Source organism: Zootoca vivipara, chromosome 10 (genome assembly GCF_963506605.1).
Source record: "Zootoca vivipara chromosome 10, rZooViv1.1, whole genome shotgun sequence".
In the NCBI taxonomy this organism is placed as follows: Eukaryota; Metazoa; Chordata; class Lepidosauria; order Squamata; family Lacertidae; genus Zootoca; species Zootoca vivipara.
Window position 1 is genome coordinate 61,792,251 of NC_083285.1, and position 25,257 is coordinate 61,817,507.

General features: G+C 47.2%; 1 protein-coding gene across 4 annotated transcripts in view; it reads right to left on the reverse strand.

The window, feature by feature from the left end:
* The window catches only part of KRAS (KRAS proto-oncogene, GTPase), a 40,273-nt gene extending 17,503 nt beyond the window's left edge, over positions 1-22,770 (reverse strand). For 3 of the 4 annotated variants that reach the window (XM_060279198.1, XM_035126615.2, XM_060279197.1), the window contains exons 1-2: positions 21,140-21,269; positions 10,735-10,856 (exon numbers count right to left, since the gene is read on the reverse strand). In XM_060279198.1, coding sequence (XP_060135181.1) covers positions 10,735-10,845 — 111 coding nt within the window. In that variant the 5' untranslated portion in view covers positions 10,846-10,856; positions 21,140-21,269. Of the gene's footprint in view, positions 1-10,734; positions 10,857-21,139; positions 21,270-22,678 lie in introns of those variants that run through there. The other variant, XM_035126612.2, reaches the window with a different exon arrangement.
* Positions 22,771-25,257: the final 2,487 nt, after the last annotated feature.

Below are 25,257 nucleotides of genomic sequence, written 5' to 3' on the forward strand. Positions count from 1 at the left end.
CTAGCCTCTCCTAGTACTTTTGCAGAGTCGGCCAGCCAGCAAACTCACTATCAGCTATGCCGTGTTATTTTTTCTGCGAATCTGTATCTTTAAAAAATAATAATAAACACGCACAAAAAAGTCCTTGTCCCTCCTGGGCAGGACTGCAGCAGTGCTGATCCCATCAGCAGGGCACATAACCTTACTCCGCATGCTTTAATTTTTCAAAAAAATGTGTTTGGACGAAGTAGCATCCTAACATTCCAGCCACCTCTCTTCCCACGGTTGCAACAAGAGCTTGGGTGAGAAGCAGATTTTTATTTTTATTTTATCTTGCTTGCTCCGTGCTGAAAGCAATCTTGATTACGTAACCAGAACAGAGGGGCAATTATATAAACGTTACGGAGCAAAACGGATCAGAGCGGAGAACGCCAAGATCTCAGAGTCCTTTCGCCCATGGCACACCTACAAGAATTCCTTACACATTTCATGGGTATGACATGACCGGTCTCGTGTTTTTTTTCAGAGCATTTCCACTGCAGGAAGAAGGAGAGGAGACAGGGAAAGGGTGCCGGGGCGAGAGCTCCTAGGAGGACGTCTCAAGGAAATAAAAACACACAGCAGGCCTCATTCTGAGCTGAAGGAGCAAAAGCACCAAGAAAGAGCATGGCTGGATCAGAACAAAGACCCATCTAGTTTTAGCATTCCGTTTCCAGCAGCTGCAAGGCAGGTAACAAGCAGGGAACGACAACAACATTGCTCTCTGCTGTTTGGCCCCGGTTATCCAACATTCACAGGCCTCTGAACATGGACGTTCCATGGTAAGCAGCCACAGACAGACTCTGGGTGGATTCCAGCATATACAAAAACATAACAAAACATCAAACATTAAGAAATTGGACTGCCTTCAGGTGTCTTCCAAAGGTTGTATAGCTACTTCTCGACATCCAACAGGAGCATATTCCACAAAGTGGGTGCCACCACCGAGAAGTCCCTCTGCCTAGTTCCCTGTAGCTTCACTTATCACAGAGAGGGGACCACCAGAAGTCCCTCGGAACTGGACCTCAGTGTCCAGGCTGAACGATTGAGGGGGGGGCGTGGAGACTCTCCTCCAGGTATACTGGGCTGTAGCCATTTAGGGCTTTAAAAGTCAGCGCCAACACTTTGAATTGTGCTCAGAAACATACTGGGAGCCAATCTGGATCCTTTCGGACCGGTGTTATATGGTCCCGGTGACTGCTCCCAGTCACCAATCTAGCTGCCACATTAGTTTCCAAGTCACCTTCAAAGGTAGCCCCACGTAGAGCACATTGCAGTAGTCCAAGCGGGAGATAACCATAGCATGGCAATATGGTGCCTTCCAGGTGTTTTAGATTACGACTCTTATCAGCCCCAGGTGGAATGGCATTATGCTCAGTACTCTGAGTAGACCCACTGAAATTAAGTAGCGTCCATTACAATCAGCAGGTTCGAACAGGACTAGCACGCACTACAACCTCACAGATTTCTACATACACCTCTCTCCGTCCAGGAAAACCGAAGGCCTTATTTATGAGATTTCTTATCCACCCTCCACCATAAAGGTCCCAGGGCCGATTGCACAATACAAGAAACAACGTACAAACACAGATAGAATGGTTGCAACCTTAAAAACAGGTAAAGCCAGTCGGCCAGAGGCGGGCCCTACGAAACAAAATACTTTCGCTGTGGAACACCATGGTAAAGAGGTACATTTTTTCCAGCATATGGCAACTGCCATACAGCGAAAATCATAGAATCACGGAGCTGGGACCATGAGGGGCATCTAGTCCAACCACCTGCAAAGCTGTCCCATACGGGGATTGAATCTGCAACCTTGGCGTTCTCAGCACCATGCTCTAACCAATTGAACCACCCTAGATGCATCTCTTTAGGGAAGGAGTTGCACAGTTCAAGGGCTGCCACTGAGAAAACCCTCTGCTGCGCTATTATTCCCCACACTTCCGGGAGTGGGAGAACTACCAAGCAGCCCCCTCAGCTGATCCTAAAAACCTGTGAGTGTCAGTAAGAATGATCCCAGTTCAAGGAAACATGCCCCTCCCTGACCCCCACTTCTCTCCATCCTGGCGTAGCCCCACATAAGAACTCAATGCGGGGCTATGCCAGGTCGGAGGAAGTGGGGGTCAGGGAGGGGCATTGGCTGAAGGTCGCATTCGGCCCCCAGTTGCCCCCCCCCCAACTGAGATGTCTCAGTCTGCCTCCGACAGATGCTGGTTTTACATTTTACAGCTATGGCTTTAGAAGAAGAAGAAGAAGAAGAAGAAGAAGAAGAAGAAGAAGAAGAAGAAGAAGAAGAAGAAGAAGAAGAAGAAGAAGAAGAAGAAGAAGAAGAAGAAGAAGAAGAAGAAGAAGAGTAGTAGTTTGGATTTGATATCCCGCTTTATCACTACCCGAAGGAGTCTCAAAGCGGCTAACAATCTCCTTTCCCTTCCTCCCCCACAACAAACACTCTGTGAGGTGAGTGGGGTTGAGAGACTTCAAAGAAGTGTGACTAGCCCAAGGTCACCCAGCAGCTGCATGTGGAGGAGTGGAGACGCGAACCCGGTTCACCAGATTATGAGGCTACCACTCTTAACCACTACACCACACTTAGCTATTACTGACGTGCTTATTTTGAAATGTGCAATGTTTCAATGCTGCAGTTGTAATCAAGTGCATTTTATAATTACAAATGAACTACAGTAGCACCTTGGCTTACGTTACCCTTGGGTTGCGAAAGCAGCACCCCTGGAAGTGTTTCGCTGCGCGTGAATGTGCAAAAGCGCTCTACCGCACCGCACGCATGCGCAGAAGCAGTCTGCCGCCACGCACGCATGAGCAGTCCCTCCAGTTGCGGAAACCTCAGGATCCAACCGGAGCTCCGGAACAGATCCCATCCGCAACCAGAGGTGCCACTGTATAGATAAGAACTTAAGGAGAGCTCTGCTGGATCAGGCCAGGGGCACATCCAGTCTAGCATCCTGTTCTCAGTGACCAGGCAGATGCCTGCAGGAGCTGGCAAGCAGGATTTGAGCACAAGGGAGCTCTCCCTTCCTGTGGTTTCCAGAAACTAGCATCCAGAAGCATTACTATCTCCAGCTGTGGAGGCAGAGCCTCATCCTCCATGAATTTGCCTCATCCATTTTACACTCACACGGCCACCCAAGTTGCCGCCTGTGAGAGCATGTTCCACTGTTTAACAGCAGTCATAACTCAGCCAGTAGAGCATGAAACTCTTCATCTCAGGACCATGGGTTCGAGTCCCACGTGGGGCAAAATATTCCTGCCATCACAGGAAGTTGGACTAAGATGGCCTTCAAGGTTATGGAACTCGCTGAGCTGACTGGGAGACAAAAAAAAAAGTGCAAAGATAAATTTGGGGTCCAATTCAGCCCTTCCCAATGTCTCCCCCCCCCCTCGCTTCCTTTAGCCACGCAAGTCCACCTCAGTTTCAGCCAGGATGGTGGGAAACCCAACACCTCCCACGGGTCACCCAGGTGAGATGCCAGGTAAGGGGCCCAGCATCAGCATCACTGGGGCGGCTTCCAGAAGCCAGGGGTGGAGAGGCAACACACACACACACACATACACTGGCCACACAAACAAAGGAAGTGGAACTCTGCACCCCACACAGCACTTTCAGTCACACTCTTGCATGAGCCGTTATTACTCAATTCCACGATATCCTACTACTCTGTGTCCTCGTTGGGGTTGGTCTGGTTAATAAGAAAGGCGGAACCTGCAGATAACCAAGAAAATAACTTCTGTTGGGTTCACCAGCCGAGGGGGTGAGTCACATCCAGAGGCTTGAGGGAAAACCGCAGACTTCTCTTTGGGTCAAGCAAGATAGCCATTTGACCAGCAGAGGGCAACTTGGGCTGCTTGTTTTCATTTCAGCCAAGGGATGCTGTTGTGCTACGATGCAGATTTCACGTCCTGCCGGTTTGGGTGCTTACTGCTATTGTTTCTGTATAGTTGTCATTATAAATATATGTTTTTTAAAAAATTACTAGGCCCATCTTCTGTGAAAGGGTCAGTGGTACATAAAGAGACTTCTGTCTCCAAGAGCTTTCACTTTTCTTTCTTTTTTTACGCCCGTCAGCTCACTGAAGAAAGAATTCGACATTCGCTTCTTCTGTCCTCTCTCACTCTGTTATGAATCTACACCAAAAGGGAGATGATTGCATGCAAAAAATCATGGCAGAGCATCTTACGCAGGTCAGGAGGCCTTTGTCATATAGTTGGAAGGGATCCCTAGGGTCATCTAGTCCAACCCCCTGCAATGCGGGAATCTTTTGCCCCACGTGGGGCTTGAACCCAAGCAACTCTCTAATTCATTATCCTTAGCTGCGTATCACCGGTAATAATCCTGTTATTGTGTCTCAGGTTGACTTGTAACTCCTTTAATTTTTCCTCTAGATGCCCTTTCCAGAAGAGGAAACACCATTCCAGGGTTATGCTTTTTAACATGCATATAAGCTCACTCAGGAACTGATCTTCAAGAGGGAGTGGAACAAAGCGTTAGACCGGGCCCAGGGTCAAGTGGGTGACTCGGGGTCCAGAAAGAGTCCGCATCGCATAGTTGTCATGGGGATGAAATGGGACCAATCCCACACAAGTCACCTTGAGCTTCGCAGGTGGGATAAAAATGTAAGAAACGGGAGGAAAATTGGCATCATCGCCTTTGTGAGAAAGTCAGGTGTCAATCTGAATTCAAGCACCAGGTCCTTAATCCGCTTACTTTGCTGAAGTAACACAGACCAGCCTTCCTGTAAGCAAGTCTCGAAGGGACAAAGACGAATGAGGTAGGAGGATGACTTAAAGCCCATATACTCATTCCACTATCAAGAGCCCATTGTGTGAAATCTTCCAGCTCAAGGCTGCTTGGAAGATGATAAAAAACCTCCAGTTATCCTTCATTTATCTCGAGGCAAACTTGCTTGCATTTGGTTAGGAGGCCTTGCAACGGCCCTGATTGGCCTTAGTGGGGGCTACAGTGTGAAGGCAATTAGCGGACGTGCCTTAAAGAAATGATACTGCCTCAAAGTGTTGGTGCTGACCTTTAAAGCCCTAAATGGCCTTGGCCCGGTATACCTGAAGGAGCATCTCCACCCCCACCCCCCATCGTTCAGCCCAGACACTAAGGTCCAGCTCCAAGGGCCTTCTGGCGGTTCCCTCACAGCAAGATGTGAAGCTACAGGGAACCAGGCAGAGGGCCTTCTCAGTAGTGGCACCCTCCCTGTGGAACGAATGCCCTTCCATCAGATAAACATGACTATTAGGAGATATCTGTAGGCAGCCCTGTATAGGGAACTTTCTAATGTTTGATAGTTTTATTATGCTTTTATATTTGTTGGAAGCTGCCCAGAGTGGCTAGGGCAGCCCAGTCAGATGGGTGGGGTACAAATAACAAAATTATTATTATTATATTACTCTGCGTTCTCTATCTAGATGACTGCTTATAAAGCAGTGTTGGATTTATATACAAGGAGCAAAATGTCTTGCCTGCTCAGTCTTCACCTGCCAAGAAGGTAAGCTCTTCAGCTCATCTTCCAGCTCTGCAAAGACTTGTTGCAAAATGGTCCACAACAAGCAAACAAAACTACCATTATTTCTACTAGTTATTTCTACCATTTCATCCTCCTGGGTTTCTAGGACAAGCCTAGAAGAGACTGTCCTGCCAAGGGCCCTCAAGCAAGTTTAGATCTGCATCGGGACTTGAACTCGGGACTTCCTGGTTCATTGCTCGATCCCTTGGTTACCACATTACAATGCCATAGCCTTTCCCAGACGGGTGCCCTGCATATGTTTTCGGCCAGGCATCCCCAAACTTCGGCCCTCCAGATGTTTTGGACTACAATTCCCATCATCCCTGACCACTGATCCTATTAGCTAGGGATCATGGGAGTTGTAGGCTAAAACATCTGGAGGGCCACAGTTTGGGGATGCCTATTTTAGGCATGCTGGCTGGAGCTGAAAAGATCTGGAAGGACTTTGGAACCTGAAAACTTAGCCAACTTCCCTGGATGGTTTGAAAGCTACAAGAGGACCAGAAAGCAGCAGCACTTCACAGATAAGGACAGGTGACCTTGCAAAGCCCCAAGGCTCAAAACCAAGGATCACCTCCTTTACATCTTCACTTCAAGGTTCTTGCTGTATTCACCATCTGCCCTCTGCTAATTTAAAAGCGCAATGTCTGTTCTTTCAGTTAATAACACATTAAAATACATAATCGTCTGACAATGTATTCTCACAATTCAAAAGATACCTCTCATGCTATCCTCAGACATGCTATTAAAACCTTTTTTTTTGTTCTGCTAAGAAACAATTAAGTCTTATTCGCCTCTTTGCCAGCTGCTCTGTTTTGAAATTCTTTCATGCCAAGTCTTTTAAATTTGTTTTTTATTGCCTGTGTTGTAGGATGCCCTGGAAATAATCTTATTCTGAAAGGAGAGTAGACGCAAATCAAATGAAGGCAAACAACTCTGCCAGTAGCGTGGCTGCAAGAGGCAAAACCACAGGGCATTGTTAGCATCGGACACAATTCTCTGATGATATGAGGTTCTCACCCTACGGTGCCTTAATATTCCTGTGCAACAGAGGCAAGATGCCTCCATTCCCTGCTCAGAGATTGAACTACTGACATTGCTAGCAACTCCCATTAACTAAGTTGTTGGTTTTTTTAAGTTTAATTTAAGTTTTTAGGCTTTTGGGGGGCGTTAAGCATTTGTTTTTTATATATATATAAAATCACCCTACTTGCCATATATATGTCCGGGTTTCCCCAGACATTTGCATGGGGGAAACCAACGACAACACACGGATGCCATTTTGCAGCCCGATACCCAGATGCATCTGGGAAAACCCAGACATATGGCAGCCCTACATTAAGACAACTTTGGGCAAAGCCAGAGATGCAACGGCAGAGCATCTGCTTTGCATGGAGAAGAAGGTCCCCATTTCAGTTCTATGCATCTCCAGGTGAGGATGAGAATGTCCCTTGCCCAACGCCCCAACCCCTGACTTACGGGATTCCTGCCGATTCCCACATGCGCCCCGTTTTCTGGGGTTTCTGCAGGTTTGCTAACACATTTTCAACCCTGTTAATTGGGCCTTAAGAATTGGAAGTCAAGATCACCCCTTGCTGGATCAGAACTAAGGTCTACCTAGTCCAGCAAGCTGTCATTGTTCTTGGCCGACCAGGAGCTTCCAAGAAGGTCACAAGCAAGACCCCAGCCATCCAGCCTCTTACTTTGCCCAAGAGCAACTATGCATATGAATTAGCAGGCGCAAATCTGCGGCATGGATCAGTGGCTGGGTATTTTAAATACCCAGCATTTCCCCTGGTGTAGCATTTACGTAAACAAGAAGAGTTTGGATTTGATATCCCGCTTTATCACTACCCGAAGGAGTCTCAAAGCGGCTAACAATCTCCTTTCCCCTCCTCCCCCACAACAAACACCCTGTGAGGTAGGTGGGGCTGAGAGACTTCAGAGAAGTGTGACTAGCCCAAGGTCACCCAGCAGCTGCATGTGGAGAAGCGGAGACGCAAACCCGGTTCCCCAGATTACGAGTCTACCGCTCTTAACCACTACACCACACTGGCTCTCTATAGCCAGTATAATAAAATCTAGCCACTATAATAAAATAATAATAATAATAATTTATTATTTATACCCCGCCCATCTGGCTGGGTTTCCCCAGCCACTCTGGGCGGCTTCCAACCGAATATTAAAAAAAATACAGCATCAAACATTAAAAACTTCCCTAAACAGGGCCACCTTCAGATGTCTTTTAAAAGTAAAATAGTTGCTTATTGCCTTGACATCTGCTGGGAGGGCGTTCCACAGGGCGGGTGCCACTACTGAGAAGGCCCTCTGTCTGGTTCCCTGTAACCTCACTTCTTGCAATGAGGGAACCGCCCGAAGGCTCTCGGCACTGGATCTCAGTGTCCAGGCTGAACGATGGAGGTGGAGACGCTCCTTCAGGTATACTGGACCGAGGCCGTTTAGGGCTTTAAAGGTCAGTACCAACACTTGAATTGTGCTCGGAAACGTACCTTTCAGGACCAGTGTTATGTGGGCCCGGCGGCCACTCCCAATCACTAGTCTAGCTGCCGCATTCTGGATTAATTGCAGTTTCCGGGTCACCTTCAAAGGTAGCCCCACGTAGAGCACATTGCAGTAGTCCAAACAGGAGATAACCAGAGCATGAACCACTCTGGCGAGACAGTCCGCAGGCAAGTAGGGTCTCAGCCTGCGTACCAGATGGAGCTGGTAGACAGCCACCCTGGACACAGAATTAACCTGTGCCTCCATGGACAGCTGTGAGTCCAAAATGTCTCCCAGGCTGCACCTGGTCCTTCAGGGGCACAGTTAACCCATTCAGGACCAGGGAGTCCCCCACACCCGCCCGCCCCCTGTCTCCCACAAACAGTACTTCTGTCTTGTCAGGATTCAACCTCAATCTGTTAGCTGCCATCCATCCTCCAACCGCCTCCAGGCACTCACACAGGACCTTCACCGCCTTCACTGGTTCTGATTTAAAAGAGAGGTAGAGCTGGGTGTCATCCGCATACTGATGGACACCCAGCCCAAACCCCCTGATGATCTCTCCCAGCGGCTTCATATAGATATTAAAAAGCATGGGGGAGAGAACGGAACCCTGAAGCACCCCACAAGTCAGAGCCCAGGGGTCTGAACACTCACCCCCCCCCACCACTTTCTGAACATGGCCCAGGAGGAAGGAGCGGAACCACTGTACAACAAGAGATTCCAAGAAGGTCACAAGCAAAATTCGTCTAGCGAATCCCATAGGAATGCATTGGAAAAAAATTTGCCCATAGGAACGCATTAATTGAATTTCAATGCATTCCTATGGGAAACTGCGATCCGCTAGACGAATTTTTCATAAAACGAATTCGTCTAGCGAGGCAAGCTCCGCTCGAAAAATCCTTTCGTTACGCGAAAATTTCGTTAAGCAGGGCATTCGTTAAGCGAGGCACCACTGTACGGTATGTTATTTGTTTATTAAATTTGTCAAGCTACAACATAGACCTCAGTTACGAATACCTTCAAACCATACACTACCGTAACTGGCTATAATAAATGTATAAACTAATACAGAATGAGTACAAAAATTCTTATTATTATATACACAAAAGCAAACTATGTCAAAGGCGAGGGTACAGTCCCAAAACTTAAAGTGTTAATAGAGATTGCAGTCCAAACAAATAAGATATTGGAGGAGTACCCCAAGAAAAGAGGCGCAGCAGGCGCAGACCAGACGCTCGTGGGTTCACTGGCAGGAGGGCGTGGTGGGCCCAAGTCCAAGAAATGGTAGCAAATGTGTCCACCGGTGCCAGGCTCAGCACACAGGTACCGTCCATAGGAAAAGGAAAGACAAGGTTCCCGGGTACATCCCTGTTTTGCCCAAAATGGGCTTCTTCAGTTGATAACTTGCACAAGTAAGTTAATACACAATGCTCTTTCGATAGGGACGTACAATGACCTTTGTATTCTCTATGCAAACCTCCACATCTAAGAAAGGTAGGCTATTGCAACTAAATTTTCATAAAACGAATTCGTCTAGCGATGCAACCTCCGCTCGAAAAATCCTTTCGTTAAGCGAAAATTTCGTTAAGCAGGGCATTAGTTAAGCGAGGCACCACTGTACGGTATGTTATTTGTTTATTAAATTTGTCAGTCACTTTATCTCACCCAGGGCAGCCCAACACAACTTACAAACCAACCAACAGGCAATAGACTCATAGAATTATAGAGTTGGAAGGGAGCCCAAATGTCATCTGGTCCAACCCCTCTCAATGCAGGAATCCTGCACACAGCCGTCTCTGGGGGTGGGGCTCAAACCACCAACCTTCTGGTTAACAGCCAGGCGCACTGACCCACTGCAATGCACCAGACCCCACATGCCCCAGTACTAGGTCCCCACCCACCTGCCGAAGACCAATGTTCTAGATCGGGCATGCATTCTAGATCCAGGAACACGCTTTTAACAAAATAAAAAAATTCCTTCAGTAGCACCTTAAAGACCAACTAAGTTTTTATTTTGGTATGAGCTTTCGTGTGCATGCACACTTCTTCAGATACCTTCGTGCATGCACACGAAAGCTCATACCAAAATAAAAACTTAGTTGGTCTTTAAGGTGCTACTGAAGGAATTTTTTTATTTTACTTCGATCCAGACCAACACGGCTACCTACCTGTAACCAACGCTTTTAACATGCATTTGGGGACCCGTCCCTTAATCTTCCACCCTATATTTGCATGCTGGGAGTGCTCCCATTGCTAACGGAAACTGTTTCGGGAAATTCCGCAACTCAAGGAAGAAGACTGCTGGGTTAAACAATTTTCGTCCCCTGCGAGTCAGCCCCCTGTGGCTTTTGCCAGATCACTCAGTCAGTTATACCAAAAGCAGATCCATTGAAATGAATGGGCCCAAGTCTGTGAATAACATTAACACAGCACAGCTCCATGCCTAGAGGAACATCGACAATCCACCTTTGACAGAGAGTCGTGAAGAATTAATAGACAATTACGACATTACACCTTATTAAAAAAAAAAAGGTTAATCTTTTATCTCTGCTATCATTATGAGCATATGCAAAACCCAAGAGCTAAATGCATCCTAGGAGAGCCCAGCCAGGATGGAAAAGGAGAAAACAAGATTCCCGCATTGCCTTGCGGACTCTTATTCACTTATTAGGAAATCATTTACCTCTATTGTAGGGTCATATTCATCTACGAAATGGTTCTGAATCAGCTGTATCGTCAGCGCACTCTTGCCCACGCCACCAGCTCCAACAACGACCAGCTTGTATTCCGTCATCTTCTGTAGGCCTGAAGATGAAGCAGAAATGTCAGCTTTATTCAATGGAACACTGGAGGCCCTTTGGCTATAGGTAACTCTTCTCGTTGCCTTTATTCGCAGGCCCAAAGACACAGAAATCACAAGGAAAGGACGCTGCCGTCAAATAAGCAAAGGTTTGCATGGCTTCGTTCTCCAAATCCAACGTCGGAAGTGGCAATATTGCAGAAACCAGGAGGACATCTTGGTATACCAAGACACTCTCCAACCAACCCTTGCATTTAACCACCCTAGAACAAAGGAACTTCAAAAGGAAACACCAGGGGGCTGAACTGCAATTCATCAGGCAGTTACGAATTATGTCACCTGGGTCTTGAAATGAGATTGTGGATTTCTGATTGCACTCCTTACGCCACCAATGCTGGGGTGTTTCTTTCGTCACCTTGTTTAATCGACCATTGCCATTATTTTGCTTCTAGGGTTGTACAGTAGGGATGGGCAATATCTGGTTTTCAACATCACAATATATCACCAGCTAAACATTGCGATATACTGATATATCATGATGTCTGAAATAAGGATGCAACTACGTAGAGGCATTGGCTAGTGTCACACACACAAACACACACACACATATTGCCAGGTCAAAAATTATGAAACTGATAACACGATATGGACTTGAAACCGGTTTTGGACGATTTATCGATATATTGTCCAACCGTATTGTACAGCTAAGCTGGTCTCTGACTAGACTTTTTTGCATTTCAGGTATTTCTGATACCCTCATACATGCCACCCTGCTCCCAATCTAATGTATCTGAATGCAAGAGTGGTTCACCTAGCAGGACGAAGTCACAGCAATGGCCTCCTGCACCTGCCAGGAGATTCAAGGCAGCAGCAAGGTCCAGGCTGCGCCAGCACACTGTAAAACACGTCTGGCACTCACACCAATGCAGTTGCAAAGCCCTGACTCTGCTGCTCCCTCACTCCTCCCTGCCAAACCACAGCCATGCCCCAGCAGGAGGCAATTGGTGGTCTCTACCACATGGGGCGACCTGCTCCTCCCTGCAGTCCAAGAAAGATTGGGTCACATTTAATAGAATCATAGAATGATAAGAGTTGGAAGGGACCCTGAGGATCCTCTAGTCCAACCCCCTGCAATGCAGGAATATGCAGCTGTCCCATATTTGCTAATCTTGAGGAAGCCACGAGGCTCTTTGCTGCTCTTTTTACTAAAAATGGCTGAGCTATTTCTCACGTAATTCCCCATTCAAAGTGCTGTTTTTGACCTATATGGCCTAAAATTGTTCAGGACCGCAATACCTCAAGGACTGCCTCTTTCCATATGAACCTACCCAGTCCCTGAGATCATCTTCTGAGGACCTTCTTTGTGTGCCTCCTCCTCAAGAGGTCCGGAGGGTGGCAACCCAAGAACGGACCTTCTCTGCAGTGGCTCCCCATCTGTGGAATGCGCTCCCCAGGGAAGTTAATCTTTAGGCACCAGGCAAAAACATTCCTTATTAACCAGGCCTTTGGTTGATCTGATCGACATCCTATACCCTTTTAAAATGTGGCTCTTTTCAGCCGGGTGGGGGGGGGTGTTATTGGGTTGTTGTTTTTCTTCTGATTATATATGTTGTGATCTTTTCTATGAACTGCCCTGAGACCTCCAGGTAGAGGGCAGTATATAAACACAATAAAAATGAATAAAAAATAATAAGTACTGTACATAAATACAGAATTCCAGACCAAAAGGCTCACTAAACTCAACTATCATTCATTTAGCTCAGCCAATAAATCATGAGATTCTTAATCTCAGGGTTGTGGGTTCGAGCCCCACGTTGGGCAAAAGATACCTGCAACGAAGGGGGTTGGACTAGATGACCCTCATGGTCCTTTCCAACTGTACAATTCTGAATCTTATAAACTACTCAAATCAAAGGACACCATTCTCATCCTTGCGAGTTCTTTCTTTCCTTGAGGGGAAAAAGGCATTTTGCAAAATTCAGAGAATGCACATACACAGCACAATCTCTACATATGACCAGCAGTGTTCAAAAGGCTGGCTGCCATACTGCCGCACTAGATCTCACTGAAAGTGGCACGTACAACTGAAAATCCAATGGTATTGGTAGTGGAGGTCAAAGAGATCAAAGTAATTGGCAGATGGCACTGTATAGCTTTGGCCAATTACCGCCATTCATTCAGATGACCTCCAAAGTCAACTACCAAGTGAGACAAATACTCAAGTTTTAGTCATCTCACTACACCAAGGAGCATGTCGGGGCAACAATGCCATAGCAGATCAGACAATGAGACAGTTGTGCTTTCAAACACATCCAAAAAGAAGGACTAGCAGAAATTCAAGTTCCTTGCACGGGGGGAAAAATTACTTTCAGATTCCAAGTATATAACTGACCACCTTCAAATATTTTTCCAGACCTATTCAGGAGAAGTTAAATCACCATCCTTAAAATTCCAGAAGGGCACCGTGGTCTAAACCACTGAGCCTCCTGGGCTTGCCGATCGGAAGGTTGGCGGTTCGAATCCCTGCGACGGGGTGAGCTCCCATTGCCCGATCCCAGCTCCTGCCAACCTAGCAGTTCGAAAGCACACCAAAAGTGCAATAAATACCACTCCAGTGGGAAGGTAAATGATGTTTCCATACGCTGCTCTAATGTCAATGTTCCGTTGCGGCAGAAGCGGCTTACCGTGTTTCTCATATTATAAGACATGTCTTATATTTATTTTTTCCTCAAAAAAACACACTATGGCTTATTTTCAAGGGATGTCTTATTTTTTTCCTCCTCCTCCTGCCGCGGCCAGCATTGCTGCTGCGCCTATCACTATGTCTTATTTTCGGGGTATGGCTTATATTCCTTGAATGCTTAAAAATCCTGCTATGTCTTATTTTATGGGTATGTCTTAAAATATGAGAAACAGGGTAGTCACGCTGGCCACACGACCCAGAAAAACAGTCTGTGTACCGGACAAACGCCAGCTCCCTCTGCCTGTAAAGCGAGATGAGCGCCGTAACCCCAGAGTCGTTCGCAACTGGGCTTAACTGTCAGGGGTACCTTTACCTTTAAAATTCCATAAATACATGTAGTGTCCAAAAATTACTGGGCCAACAAGTGTCAAGAGAAGGAGAGAGCAGCAACCTTCTCTCTTCCCCACCCCAAATCCTGTTGGTATTCATGGCATCAGTCAAATCACTTCACCTCATAACAAATCTGTTTGGCTGTTTGGTTGCAAGTCGCTTTTAGTTGCCCTGGGCAAGATACAGCAACTAACAAATAATAATAAGAAGAAAGTCATTAATGTGGGAGACTGCAGTGAAATAAGGGCAGCCATGTGTCCTCTTTTACAGAGGACAGTCCTCTATCTGAAAGTACGCACTGCTTGGAGGGCTGTTCAGTCTAGGTCCACTAACAAGTGAGAAATGGGGCATTGTCCGTCAACTGTGGACATCTAGATAGCAGACACAGCCTTCCACACTATAGCAAGATGTATTGCATGGCATTTAAAAGATGCCTAAATCCAAACCTGTACATATAAATTGGCACATTCAGATACAGTAATACCTCGGGTTACAGACGCGTTTTTTCGGGTTGCGCACCACGCGAACCTGGAAGTACCCGAACAGGTTACTTCCGGGTTTCAGCGCTTTGCGCATGCGCAGAAGTGCCGAATCGCGACCCGCACGTGTGCGGACGTGATGCTGTGGGTTCGTGAACGTCCCACCCGCACGGATCAGGTTCACAACCCAAGTGTCCACTGTATTACATGATTATGTGCTCTCGCATCCCTTTTTGGGGGGAGGTGCCAACTGGCTGCCATGAATGACCCTGACATCAGATTCCCCTCTTCCTCAGGAGATAAAGTCAAGGACTTTTTGAATCAGAAGATTTAAGGGAGGGAGACAGCGAGCAACCTTCTCTCTCCCCAACCCCAAATCCCATTGTTTTATTTTATTTTGGAATGGCTTAAAGAAGGCATAGGCAAACTCACCCTCCAGATGCTTTGGGAATACAACTCCCATCATCCCTGACCACTGGTCCTGTTAGCTAGGGATCATGGGAGTTGTAGTCCCAAAACATCTGGAGGGCCGAGTTTGCCTATGCCTAGCTTAAAGTTACAAGAAAGGAGATTCCTAATAAACATCTGGAAGATCTTTCTGACAGTAAGAGCTGTTTGACAGTGGAACGGACTCCCTCGGAAAGTGGTGGTCTCACCTTCCTTGGATGTTTTTAAACAGAGGTTGGATGGCCATCTGTCAAGGATGCTTTTGTCGAGATTTCTGCATCGCAGGGGGTTGGACTAGATGACCCTTGGAGTCCCTTCCAACTCTACAATTCTATTATTCTATGTCATCAGGTGCAGGAGCAGAGGCATTTGTTGTACAGTAAGCCTGCAGCTTACGTAGGGGCTGTGTTCCAGGGATCACACCTTAAGCCAAAATCGCTTATTATCAAAACACATTGGGTTCAATGGCAGGTGGGGTTGCCAAAGTCAATTTTCCTGGATCCCTGCCCAGTTTTCCAATACCCTTTTTTAAAAATGCCATGCACGTAAAGCTGAATGCACACAAGTTAAATGTTCCTAAGTTGTGGGCTTGCCATATTGAGAGCATAGGCCCCTGGCAGGCTGGCAACATGCCTCGAAAGCAACAGAAATTAACTAAAGACGGCCCCACCATGGCCTATGTGAATAAGATGGATCTGAACTATGGTTTCCTGGTTCCAAGGCCAGTGTACTCACTGAATCAGGTTCAGGAATCACTTTAGAGCAGAGGTAGGCAACCTAAGGCCCGTGGGCCGGATGCGGCCCAATCGCCTTCTCAATCTGGCCCGTGGACGGTCCGGGAATCAGAGTGTTTACTTTTTACATGAGTAGAATGTGTCCTTTTATTTAAAATGCATCTCTGGGTTATTTGTGGGGCACAGGAATTCATTCATTCCCCCCCCCAAAAAAATATAGTCCGGCCCACCAAATGGTCTGAGGGACGGTAGACCAGCCCACGGCTGAAAAAGGTTGCTGACCCCTGTTTTAGAGCTATTTACATACCTAATAATGCTGTATAACACCTTTCACTCAAAAAGATTTAACAGCGATTTATAGTAAATCAGACCACCACCACCACAATTAAAACACAATTTTCAAAAATTATCACACACACCCCCCACACACACAACTGCTATCAAGTTACATGACTTTTTTTATCATGAAGACTTGAATGTCGAATGTCTTATCTGTAAAAAATGCATTTACTCTGATGGCACCGGCAAACCTATTTTTAAATTTGCGACTTCAAACAATATTATTGTAGGGCTGCTGTTGGCTATCATGTTCTCTCCTATTAGAGTCCGTTTTTATCTAGTTAGGTAATTTATGAGCCAATATATACCAGAGAGGGACTTTTCTTGTACTTTGAACTTGAGAAACACATCATTATCATGATGCAGTGTCTGTTGAAATTAAATGAAACTCACAAGCTCCATATTACTTGGTTTAGACTAATCTAACAGAGAAAAACATCCTATTTTCTTTCTTCATCAGACTGATAAAACTTACTCAGCAAAGAACTTTTAATAAATTCATAACAGATTACGTGATGTAGGTTAGGCAGAAACACATTGCGGCTGCCGCTTCCCCAAAGCCAATTCAAGATAAACTGGGATTAGAGTCGATGTTTCTCACTTCCAAACCTGAAGATACCAGCCAAGTGCTTTTCAGTCTTCAAGGAACAGTTTCTGCTTTGGACTTGCCTGCCAGATAAAACACTTGATGGAACCTCTGCAAGTTGCAGAGAATTCTGGCACATGTTGGAAGGTGTGCAGCCAGCTCACCTGTGCACTAAGCAGACCTGCTGAGCCTCAGCTTGGCCTCTGTGCATAGCTGTCAAGCATAGCTGCCAAGACTCCTGTATTCCCCGGGAAACCCCCATTTTCCCAGCCGTTGCCCGCTGGCAGCCCGGATTTTTAAAAACCCCGTAAATCCCCCAGATTCTTACCGGCCCGGGGAGGTTCCTTCTGCGCATGTCTGGAGTCTCTGCACATGTGCAGAAGCTATTTCTGGCACTACAGCCATTTTGGAAATGGGCAGAGCATGCGTAGAAGCGACTTCCGGTGCCGCTCTGCCCAGTTCCAAAATGGCCGCAGCGAAACCTCCGGTGCCGCACTGCTGCCAATCCTGGATTTTTCAATCTGGGAGTTGGCACCTATGCTGTCAAGTCTCCCGTTTTTCGCGGGAAACCCCCGGATTTAAATCCATTTCCCGCTGGTATCCCGAATTGAAAAATATCCCATAAATCCCCCGGGTTCGCAGCTCCTGCCGGCGCCAGCGGCCATGTCCCGGCTCCCGGCTGGCTGCTCGCTCACTTGACTTCAGAAATCACCTCTGCGCATGCTCGGGCATGTGAAGAAGCAACTTCTGGTGCCCAGACATGCGGACATGGGCAGCCTGGCACCGGAAGTCGCTTCTGCACATGTCTGGACATGCGCGGAACCAATTTCCGGTGCCGCTCTGCCCATGTCTGGGCACCGGAAATCAGGCAGAGCCGCCACTGGAAGTCGCTTATGCACATGTCCAGACATGCGCAGAAGCAACTTCCAGTGCCGCACCACCACTGACCCCTTATTTTCCTATCCAGAAGTTGACGCCTATGCCTCTGTGCATGGACAACATGGCACCAATACACCCTATATTCCTTTGAATCTGTATGAAGAAACAGAAAATAGGAAACAGAAAAAAGCATTTTCCAGGGCAAGTTGCCCATCATAACTGATCTCTTCGTGACAGTTCCACATTCACGAAGAGGGCCAAAAGTTTCCTCCATCCCTGCAACTCTAGAATGCCGCTTGGGTTGCACACGCCACAAAGGTTCCACAACCACACCCAGCAGTCTTTGGAAGGTGCAAGGACTGGAGCTGCCACAACAAACACATCCAAACCTGGTTCACACAATGCCTATGCAATGAGACAGTGCCTTTTCTTGCGCAAGCCAGACTTTTAAAATACCGCAGGTGAGCTTTAGAGCTACACAGACATTTTTCACCAGGCTTGGAGAAAGAACAAACAAAGCCTTTGCCAGATTATGCTTTGTCCTAGCCAAGCTTGCCACATTTAAGAAACAGGAAATAATAGTTACAGAATGTTAATAAACATTATAGAAGCCATCTACAGACAGGGTGGTGGGAAGCTTTAACCTCTCAGGAATTCCCCCACTGGCAATATGGCCATTTCTGCATATCCAGCACTCAGGACCTCTCCAATTTGAGCCACAGGGACTCCGCAAAAACCTTTACCGCCCTGCATACTCTGGTTACAGCAAGTGGCAGGCAGGCAACACACCACAAGAGCAGGGAAAAGGAACATGCACAAGGTCTTCAGTACTGCTTGGCACCTAGATTTACCCAATACAGTGGTACCTTGGTTCTCAAACTTAAACTGTTCCAGAAGTCCGTTCCAAAACCAAAGCGTCCCAAAACCAAGGTGCACTTTCCCATAGAAAGTACAGTGGTACCTCTACTTACGAATTTAATGCGTTCCGAACGCACATTTGTAAGTCGAAAAAAATTGTAAGTCGAATCCCATAGTAATGCATTGGGAGAAAAAATTCGTAAGTAGAAGCAACCCTATCTAAAAATTCGTCAGTAGAAAAAAATCCTATCTAAACCGCATCCAAGATGGCGGACGGAGCTCTGTTCGTAAGTAGAGTTATTCGTAAGTAGAGTTATTCGTAAGTAGAGGTACCACTGTAATGCAAAATGGATTAACCCGTTCCAGACTTTAAAAAAACAACCCCTAAAACAGCAATTTAACATGAATTTTACTATCTAGCGCAGGCATGCCCAACCTGCGGCCCTCCAGATGTTTTGGCCTACAACTCCGATGATCCCTAGCTAACAGGACCAGTGGTCAGGGATGATGGGAATTGTAGTCCAAAACATCTGGAGGGCCGAATTTTGGACATGCCTGATCTAGCGGGACCATTGATCCATAAAATGGAAGCAATAAACAATGTACTGCAGTCACACAATCAATCAGTAGCTGAACTGGGCTCCACACAGTCACAAAAACAAAGCAAAAAAGAGCCGCAAAAACGCAAAATAAATAGCAAAAACAGACAGACCTCAGTGTAACACTCAAAACGGAAGTGTAGCACTCAAATCGGAAGGATAACACTCAAAGCAGAAGCATAACACTCAAAATGGAGCACGTTTGGCTTCCGAAAAAAGTTCACAAACCAGAACACTTACTTCCGGGTTTGGGTTCCAAGTTGTTTGAGTACCAAGGCGTTTGAGAACCAAGGTACCACTGTATAGAAAACAAAAGTTTCATTTGGTTTAAAGCAGGCATGTCCAACAGGTAGATCGTGATCTACCAATAGATCACTGGATGTCTGTGGTAGATCACCATTAGATCACCGGCTCCCCCCAAAGAAGCCCTGCACCCCTAAAAAACGAGGCTTTCCTCCCTAAAAAAAAGCTCAACAACTTTGACCTGAACCACCAAAAACAGGGTTTTCCTTCCTTAAAAAGCTCAGCATCGCTTTCCTCCTCCCTAAAGAAGCTCAACAACTTTGACCTGAACCCCCAAAAAGGGGGTAGATCACTGCCAGTTTTTAACTCTGTGAGTAGATCGCAGTCTCTTGGAAGTTGGCCACCCCTGGTTTAAAGTTTAAACTCCTCATCCCCAATATTTGCCCATATTCATCTCTAAGTGGTTTTGCAGGCAGAAGATCTTGGGCTCAATTCCAGGCATCTCCAGGTAGGGGCTAAGAGAGAGACCCCTGCCTGATGCGCTGGGGAACAGCTGCCAGTCAGTGCAGAGGACACTCACCCAGATGGGCCTGTGGAGTATAAGGCAGCTCCGCTCACTTTTGCCTCTGGCCCCACCCACTTTTTTGTCTGTTACTCCACCCACAATGGAATCAAAGAGTTGGAAAGGACCCCGAGGGTCATCTTTTGCCCAACGTGGGGCTCAAATAATAGTAACAACAACAACTTTATTATTCATACCCCGCTCATCTGGCTGGGTTTCCGCAGCCACTCAAACCCATGGCCCTGACATAAAGAGTCTCATGCCTTAAGACCCTGAGGTATAAGGAGGGTCTCTCCCCTTTCCCCATGCACCTAAGAGACTACATAAAAACTCATTGGATGTACATAGCAAGCATGAAGGTTCCGACAGATTAGAGCAGGGAGAAGGACAAAAGGAGGATTTGCAAAATACAGTACTGCGCCCCCCCCCCCCAGGGAGAAATGGAAGGCAGATTTTCCAGGAAGGTGGACACAGGAGAGGAACAATGTCCGGGAGGGATGAGGAGGAAGTGGGGCGCATCCAGGATGGAAGGGGCAGGAAGGGTCTCCTTCCTTACTTCCTTCAAGGGGTGGCAGGAAAGGAAGGCAGACCCCACCACCAAAAACACACCCAAAAAGTATCACCGCCGCCCTATATGGGAGCCGGAATGAATCTCCGGAAAGTTGAACCACCAGGAAAGACTTTGCAGTGGGGAGGAGGAGGAGAGAAGGAAAAGATGTCTAACTTTTTGAATGTTTCAGTTTTTGCCATTTTGAAACATGGAAGAGTCACCATCGCGCGCGCGTGTTTTCCTCCCCCTATTCTCATTCATTTTCTCCCCCCGCGTTTATTTCCTTCGGAGAAGCCCCGCAATGAAAGACAAGCAGAGCAAGGAGGGGAAAGACCCAAGTGAAAAAGCGCGGGCAGCAGCAGCAACATGCCACTAGGTCCGGGGGCAGAAGCGGCTGGCTTCGGGGGCTTCTTCGCACGGGGAGCCCACCAAACCCCGACGCCGGGGGAGAGCGCGGCTGCTTCTCAAGGGGCAGCTACTAAGCCCCGGGACAGAGGCGAATGGGGGGGGTGAGGGGGCTTCTTCATACCGGGTGCCCACTAGGTCAGGGAAAGGCGAGGCTTCTCAAGGCTCGGCTGCCACTAAGTCCCGGGGCAGAGGGGGCTGAGGGAAAGGTTTCTACTAAGTCCCGGGGAAGAGGGGGCTGAGGGAAAGGTTTCCACTAAGTCCCGGGGCAGAGGGGGCTGAGGGAAAGGTTTCCACTAAGTCCCGGGGCAGAGGGGGCTGAGGGAAAGGTTTCCACTAAGTCCCGGGGCAGAGGGGGCTGAGGGAAAGGTTTCCACTAAGTCCCGGGGAAGAGGAGGAAGAGGGGAAGGTTTCCACTAAGTCCCGGGGCAGAGGGGGGGAGGTGGGAGGCGCCCCTGAACCCCGGGTCAGTTTCCCGCGGGGTGCAAATAGGTCCCGGGGCTTCCTCTGGAGAAGGCAATGGGAAGCACCTACCTCCTCCTCCTCCTCCTCCCGGGTCCCTCCGGAGGCGCCGCCGCCGCTGCGCGAAATGGCCGGAGCCGGGGCTGGCGCTGCCGAGCGCCGAGAAGAGGATGGAGGGGTGCGCTTTAAAAGAGAGAGTGTGAGTGAGAGAGAGCCATCGATGCCCTCGGCAGCTCGATTCGCCGGCCTGATCAGGCATAGGAGGAGAAGAGGAATGGGCGGGATGAGGAGGGGAGGAGTGGGCGGGGCGAGGAGGAGGGGTGGGCGGGGCTGGAGAGGAGCCGCAGCCCGGGATTCTTGCTGCAAGATTCGCTTCTCTCGCGTGCAGCAGCAGCAGCGCGCCGTGTAGAGATACACCAGCCCCGGTTATATAAAACGGCGGAGCTCTGCCAACCGTTTGCACGCTTCCTTTGGGAGCAAAGCAAGCCTCCATTGCACGCACGGGGTTTTTGCATCCGAGTAAGCGCGCGTTGCAAACCGGGCTTGCAGCAAGGAGGGATTGATATATAATTGATATAATTTTAAATATTTTTTTACAAGAATTGATAGGCATGCTGCTGCTGCAGGTTCCGCGCCCTCCTAAGCGCCGGGGCGGGGCGGAGGGGGTGGCTTGCTTCCAAGTAAACACGCACAGACGGTCGAGTTGGCACTTCTAAAATGCGTTTTTTAAATAAAAATAAAAATGCAGCAGCTTGGAACTGGGCAGGTAGTGGTGGTGGGGTTTTATTTTTTGTTAACGGCGGGTTATCAAAATGAACCCCGACCTGTCATTATTAATAAAAGAGGATGGCAAAATAAATGAACGACGGCCTGAAGGCATCAAAAATCACCCGGGAAGCAGGTTATCGAGATTTTTAAAAAAGACTGTAAAGTACGTTTGTCTGTGGAGGGAACCTGCCGTGTTGGTGAATAAAGTGGCGATCTGTCAAGATGATGTAAATAATAAACAGTTACCTTTAAATGCTGTGGAAACTATAAATGACGCGAAAACGTACCAGGAACAAAGTCACACGAGGTAAGGATAGTGCGTGTGTGGTTTTCCCCTTTTCCCTTTTGCCGAGAAATGTGACAGCCACGCAGAATTGAAACCGATCATATGCGAGATCCATTTACATCACCCTGAAAAGCATTTTGACCGGCCGCTGCACACAACTCCGATAATTATCCTACAAAATCCGATGAACTAAAGGGATGCTGATCAAACAATGTATACCATAAAAACAAAAAAACCAATAAGGCGATCCGGAATTGGATTTACAAATAGAAGAATGAATTAAAACGTCAGGGATTTAAGCGCTGCAAACTCGTTACATAAATGATGAAGCATTTTTTTAAAAAAATACTCTGAATTAATACTTCTGCAATAACTACGGTACCACCACCCCTTGGTTTTAACAGCCAGTAATCAATGTAGCATTCAGGCCTTTCAGAAAACATTGGGGGGGGAGGATAGATTATACAGTGGGGACCCCGTCCACTGCCCCCAAATATCCCCCCTTTGTACACGGCCCCCCCTCCCCACACACACACACACAACCACAACCCTCTTACCCCTCTCTCTGTCTCCAGCCCTTGCTCCTTTTGCTGTTTCCAGGACGTACATACAATGCAACTTCTCTGCCCAAGGCAGGTTCCAAAATAACAGGCACCTACTCTGTTATTGGCTGGTGAGGAGGAAGAAGGGCGTGTTACAAAATCTTTATCTGTGTGTACCTATGTATGTGGTGCAGTCAGCTGTGTTGTGTGTGTTTGTGTATTAGGCTGTAATGGGTTTGCAAAGGTGTTTCGTAAGTGCAGCCTACCTATTTAGCTAGCTGGCTGCCTGCAGCAAATCGCTTGGCATGCCTTGGAAAATTGCACCAAATCCCAGGGCTTTACCTGCCAAGCCTTACTGATTTGTCTGGTGTTCATAACAAATGGTGCATCCTAATGCTCTCTTTATTTTCTTTTTAAATGGGTTTGGGGTGGAGAGGCCAGATTGGAACGCAGCCCCTTGCTCTAATCAAAATGTCTTGGAATTAAGACCCCTTGGGTTTGGTTTACTTCAAAGTAGGGATGCGGAAGATTGCCTGAAGGGTACAGAGAGAGGGATTTCCAGCATTGCAATCTAGCATTTGTGCCTCTCAAGATCTGGGGGTTTTCCCCCCCTTCTGTTTCAGCATTTGGGGTTTGTGAGGGGAGGAGATGGAATTTAGCCAGTGGTGATTTTTTGAGAATTCTTCCATAATTTTTAGGATTACACCCGCAATCCTGGCTCTTCAATGTCATTCCCAGAGCAAAATGTAAAAAGCACAATGAAATGACGTTTGTAAAATAAAGATGAATTGCCGTTTTTTATTGTATATAGGCCACCCACCTGAACAGAAAAGTGGCTAATGAATTTAATAAATAAGTTGCAAATATTAGCAGTGATTCCTGCATTGCAGCAGGTTGGTCTAAATGGTGCTTTGGGTCCCCTTTCCAACTCTACGGTATGTAGTGAACAGAACCTGCATTCTCCCCCTCCCCTGTTTGCCCTCTCCCTCCCTTCAACTTCCTCCATCCCTCTGTCCTCCCTCTTGGGATTGCAGGGATTGCAAGTGCCTCGGGGCAGGGACCTGTCTTTTTGATGCTGCTCTGTGAAGCAGCATTTAATTTAAATGTATAATTCCCTCTAATAGCAAACACAGAATGAGAGTACTGGCAGGGTTGCAGCCAAAATGGGGTCACTGAGACTCGAGAGGGAGGTATTAACATAGTTGGGTGAAGCAGCTGGAGGAGGAGAGGGTGCAGAGAGAGCTGTGAGTGGAGGGGGGGACTTTTCCCATCCTAACCCCCTGGGAAACTCCGTAAACCTCCTGTACCTAGAACTTGATGAGGAAAGTGCAGCTGAATGGGAAACAGCTGTGAGCAGCCAGAGGAACTACCATATACCAGGCTTCCTCAAACTCCAGGTGTTTTTGGCCTACAACTCCCATGATCCCTAGCTAGCAGGACCAGTGGTCAGGGATGATGGGAATTGTAGTCTCGAAACATCTGGAGGGCTGAGTTTGGGGAAGCCTGGACCATAGCTGCCAAGTTATCCCTTTTTTACAGGGATTTTCCCTTATGCTGAATAGGCTTCCTCGCGAGAAAAGGGAAAACTTGGCAGCTATGGCCTGGACTAGTGTGATGTCTGCCATTTCCAGGAGCTCTTATAATTGTGTGACTTCTGTGGGTGAGCTGAGAGTTTGGGGACCCTAAGTGAAAACTTGGAAGCTGAGTTTCAGGAGGAAAATGAACTGATATTGATTCATATATATACATATATATATATATATTGGTAACTTTGTATTAATGCAACATTTTCATATGTAACGGTGTGTTTTTGTAATGTTTTGTTTAAACTGCTGTTGCTTTCATTTTTTATACGCTGCTTACAGATATTTTTTAATATATTAAGCAGTACAGAAATTAAATAACCAACCAACCAACCTAGAAAACTTTAGAAATGGGGAAAAGGCTGGCCTCTTTCTCCTCCAGAAAAGGAGGGGGGAAACCAGCCTAAAAATCACATCCACACCAAACATTTAAAGCACTCTTATACTTTGAACTGGCAAAGAATCCTGGGAACTGTAGTTTAAGTGTGCCAAGTGTTGTTAGGAGACCCCTCACAGAGCTGCAATTCCCAAACAAAAATTGAAGCATGGGATGTTAAGTGTCAACTGGAAAAATAAAATGGAAAACTTAGGAAAGGGTGCAGGGAGTAAATTGGCCAGCTACAGCCCCTTACAACCTTTTATGGCTGCCTTTTTGCCAAGCTGGTGCTTTACAGATGTTTTGAACTACAACTCCTACAAAGCCCCTGCCAGTGTGGCAAAAAGTCTGGCCTGTTGTATCCTGGAAAAAGGCGCAGCTGGCACACTGGAAAGGAGCACTCTTGTTAGGAGATGAATCCTAGAATCCTAGACTTGTAGCATTGGAAGGGTCCCTGGGGTCATCTAGTCCAACCCCTGCAAATGCAGCAAAGAGCCCACTTGTATTCCCTTGATTCTACTATTTTCCGGATTACCAGTAAAGTCCTCCATGCTTTTCTTTGGCAACGAGATGCTTGTAACTTCCCAAAGCTCAATTCTTCAGGGAGGGTTCGCAGGGTGGCAGGCCTTGCCATG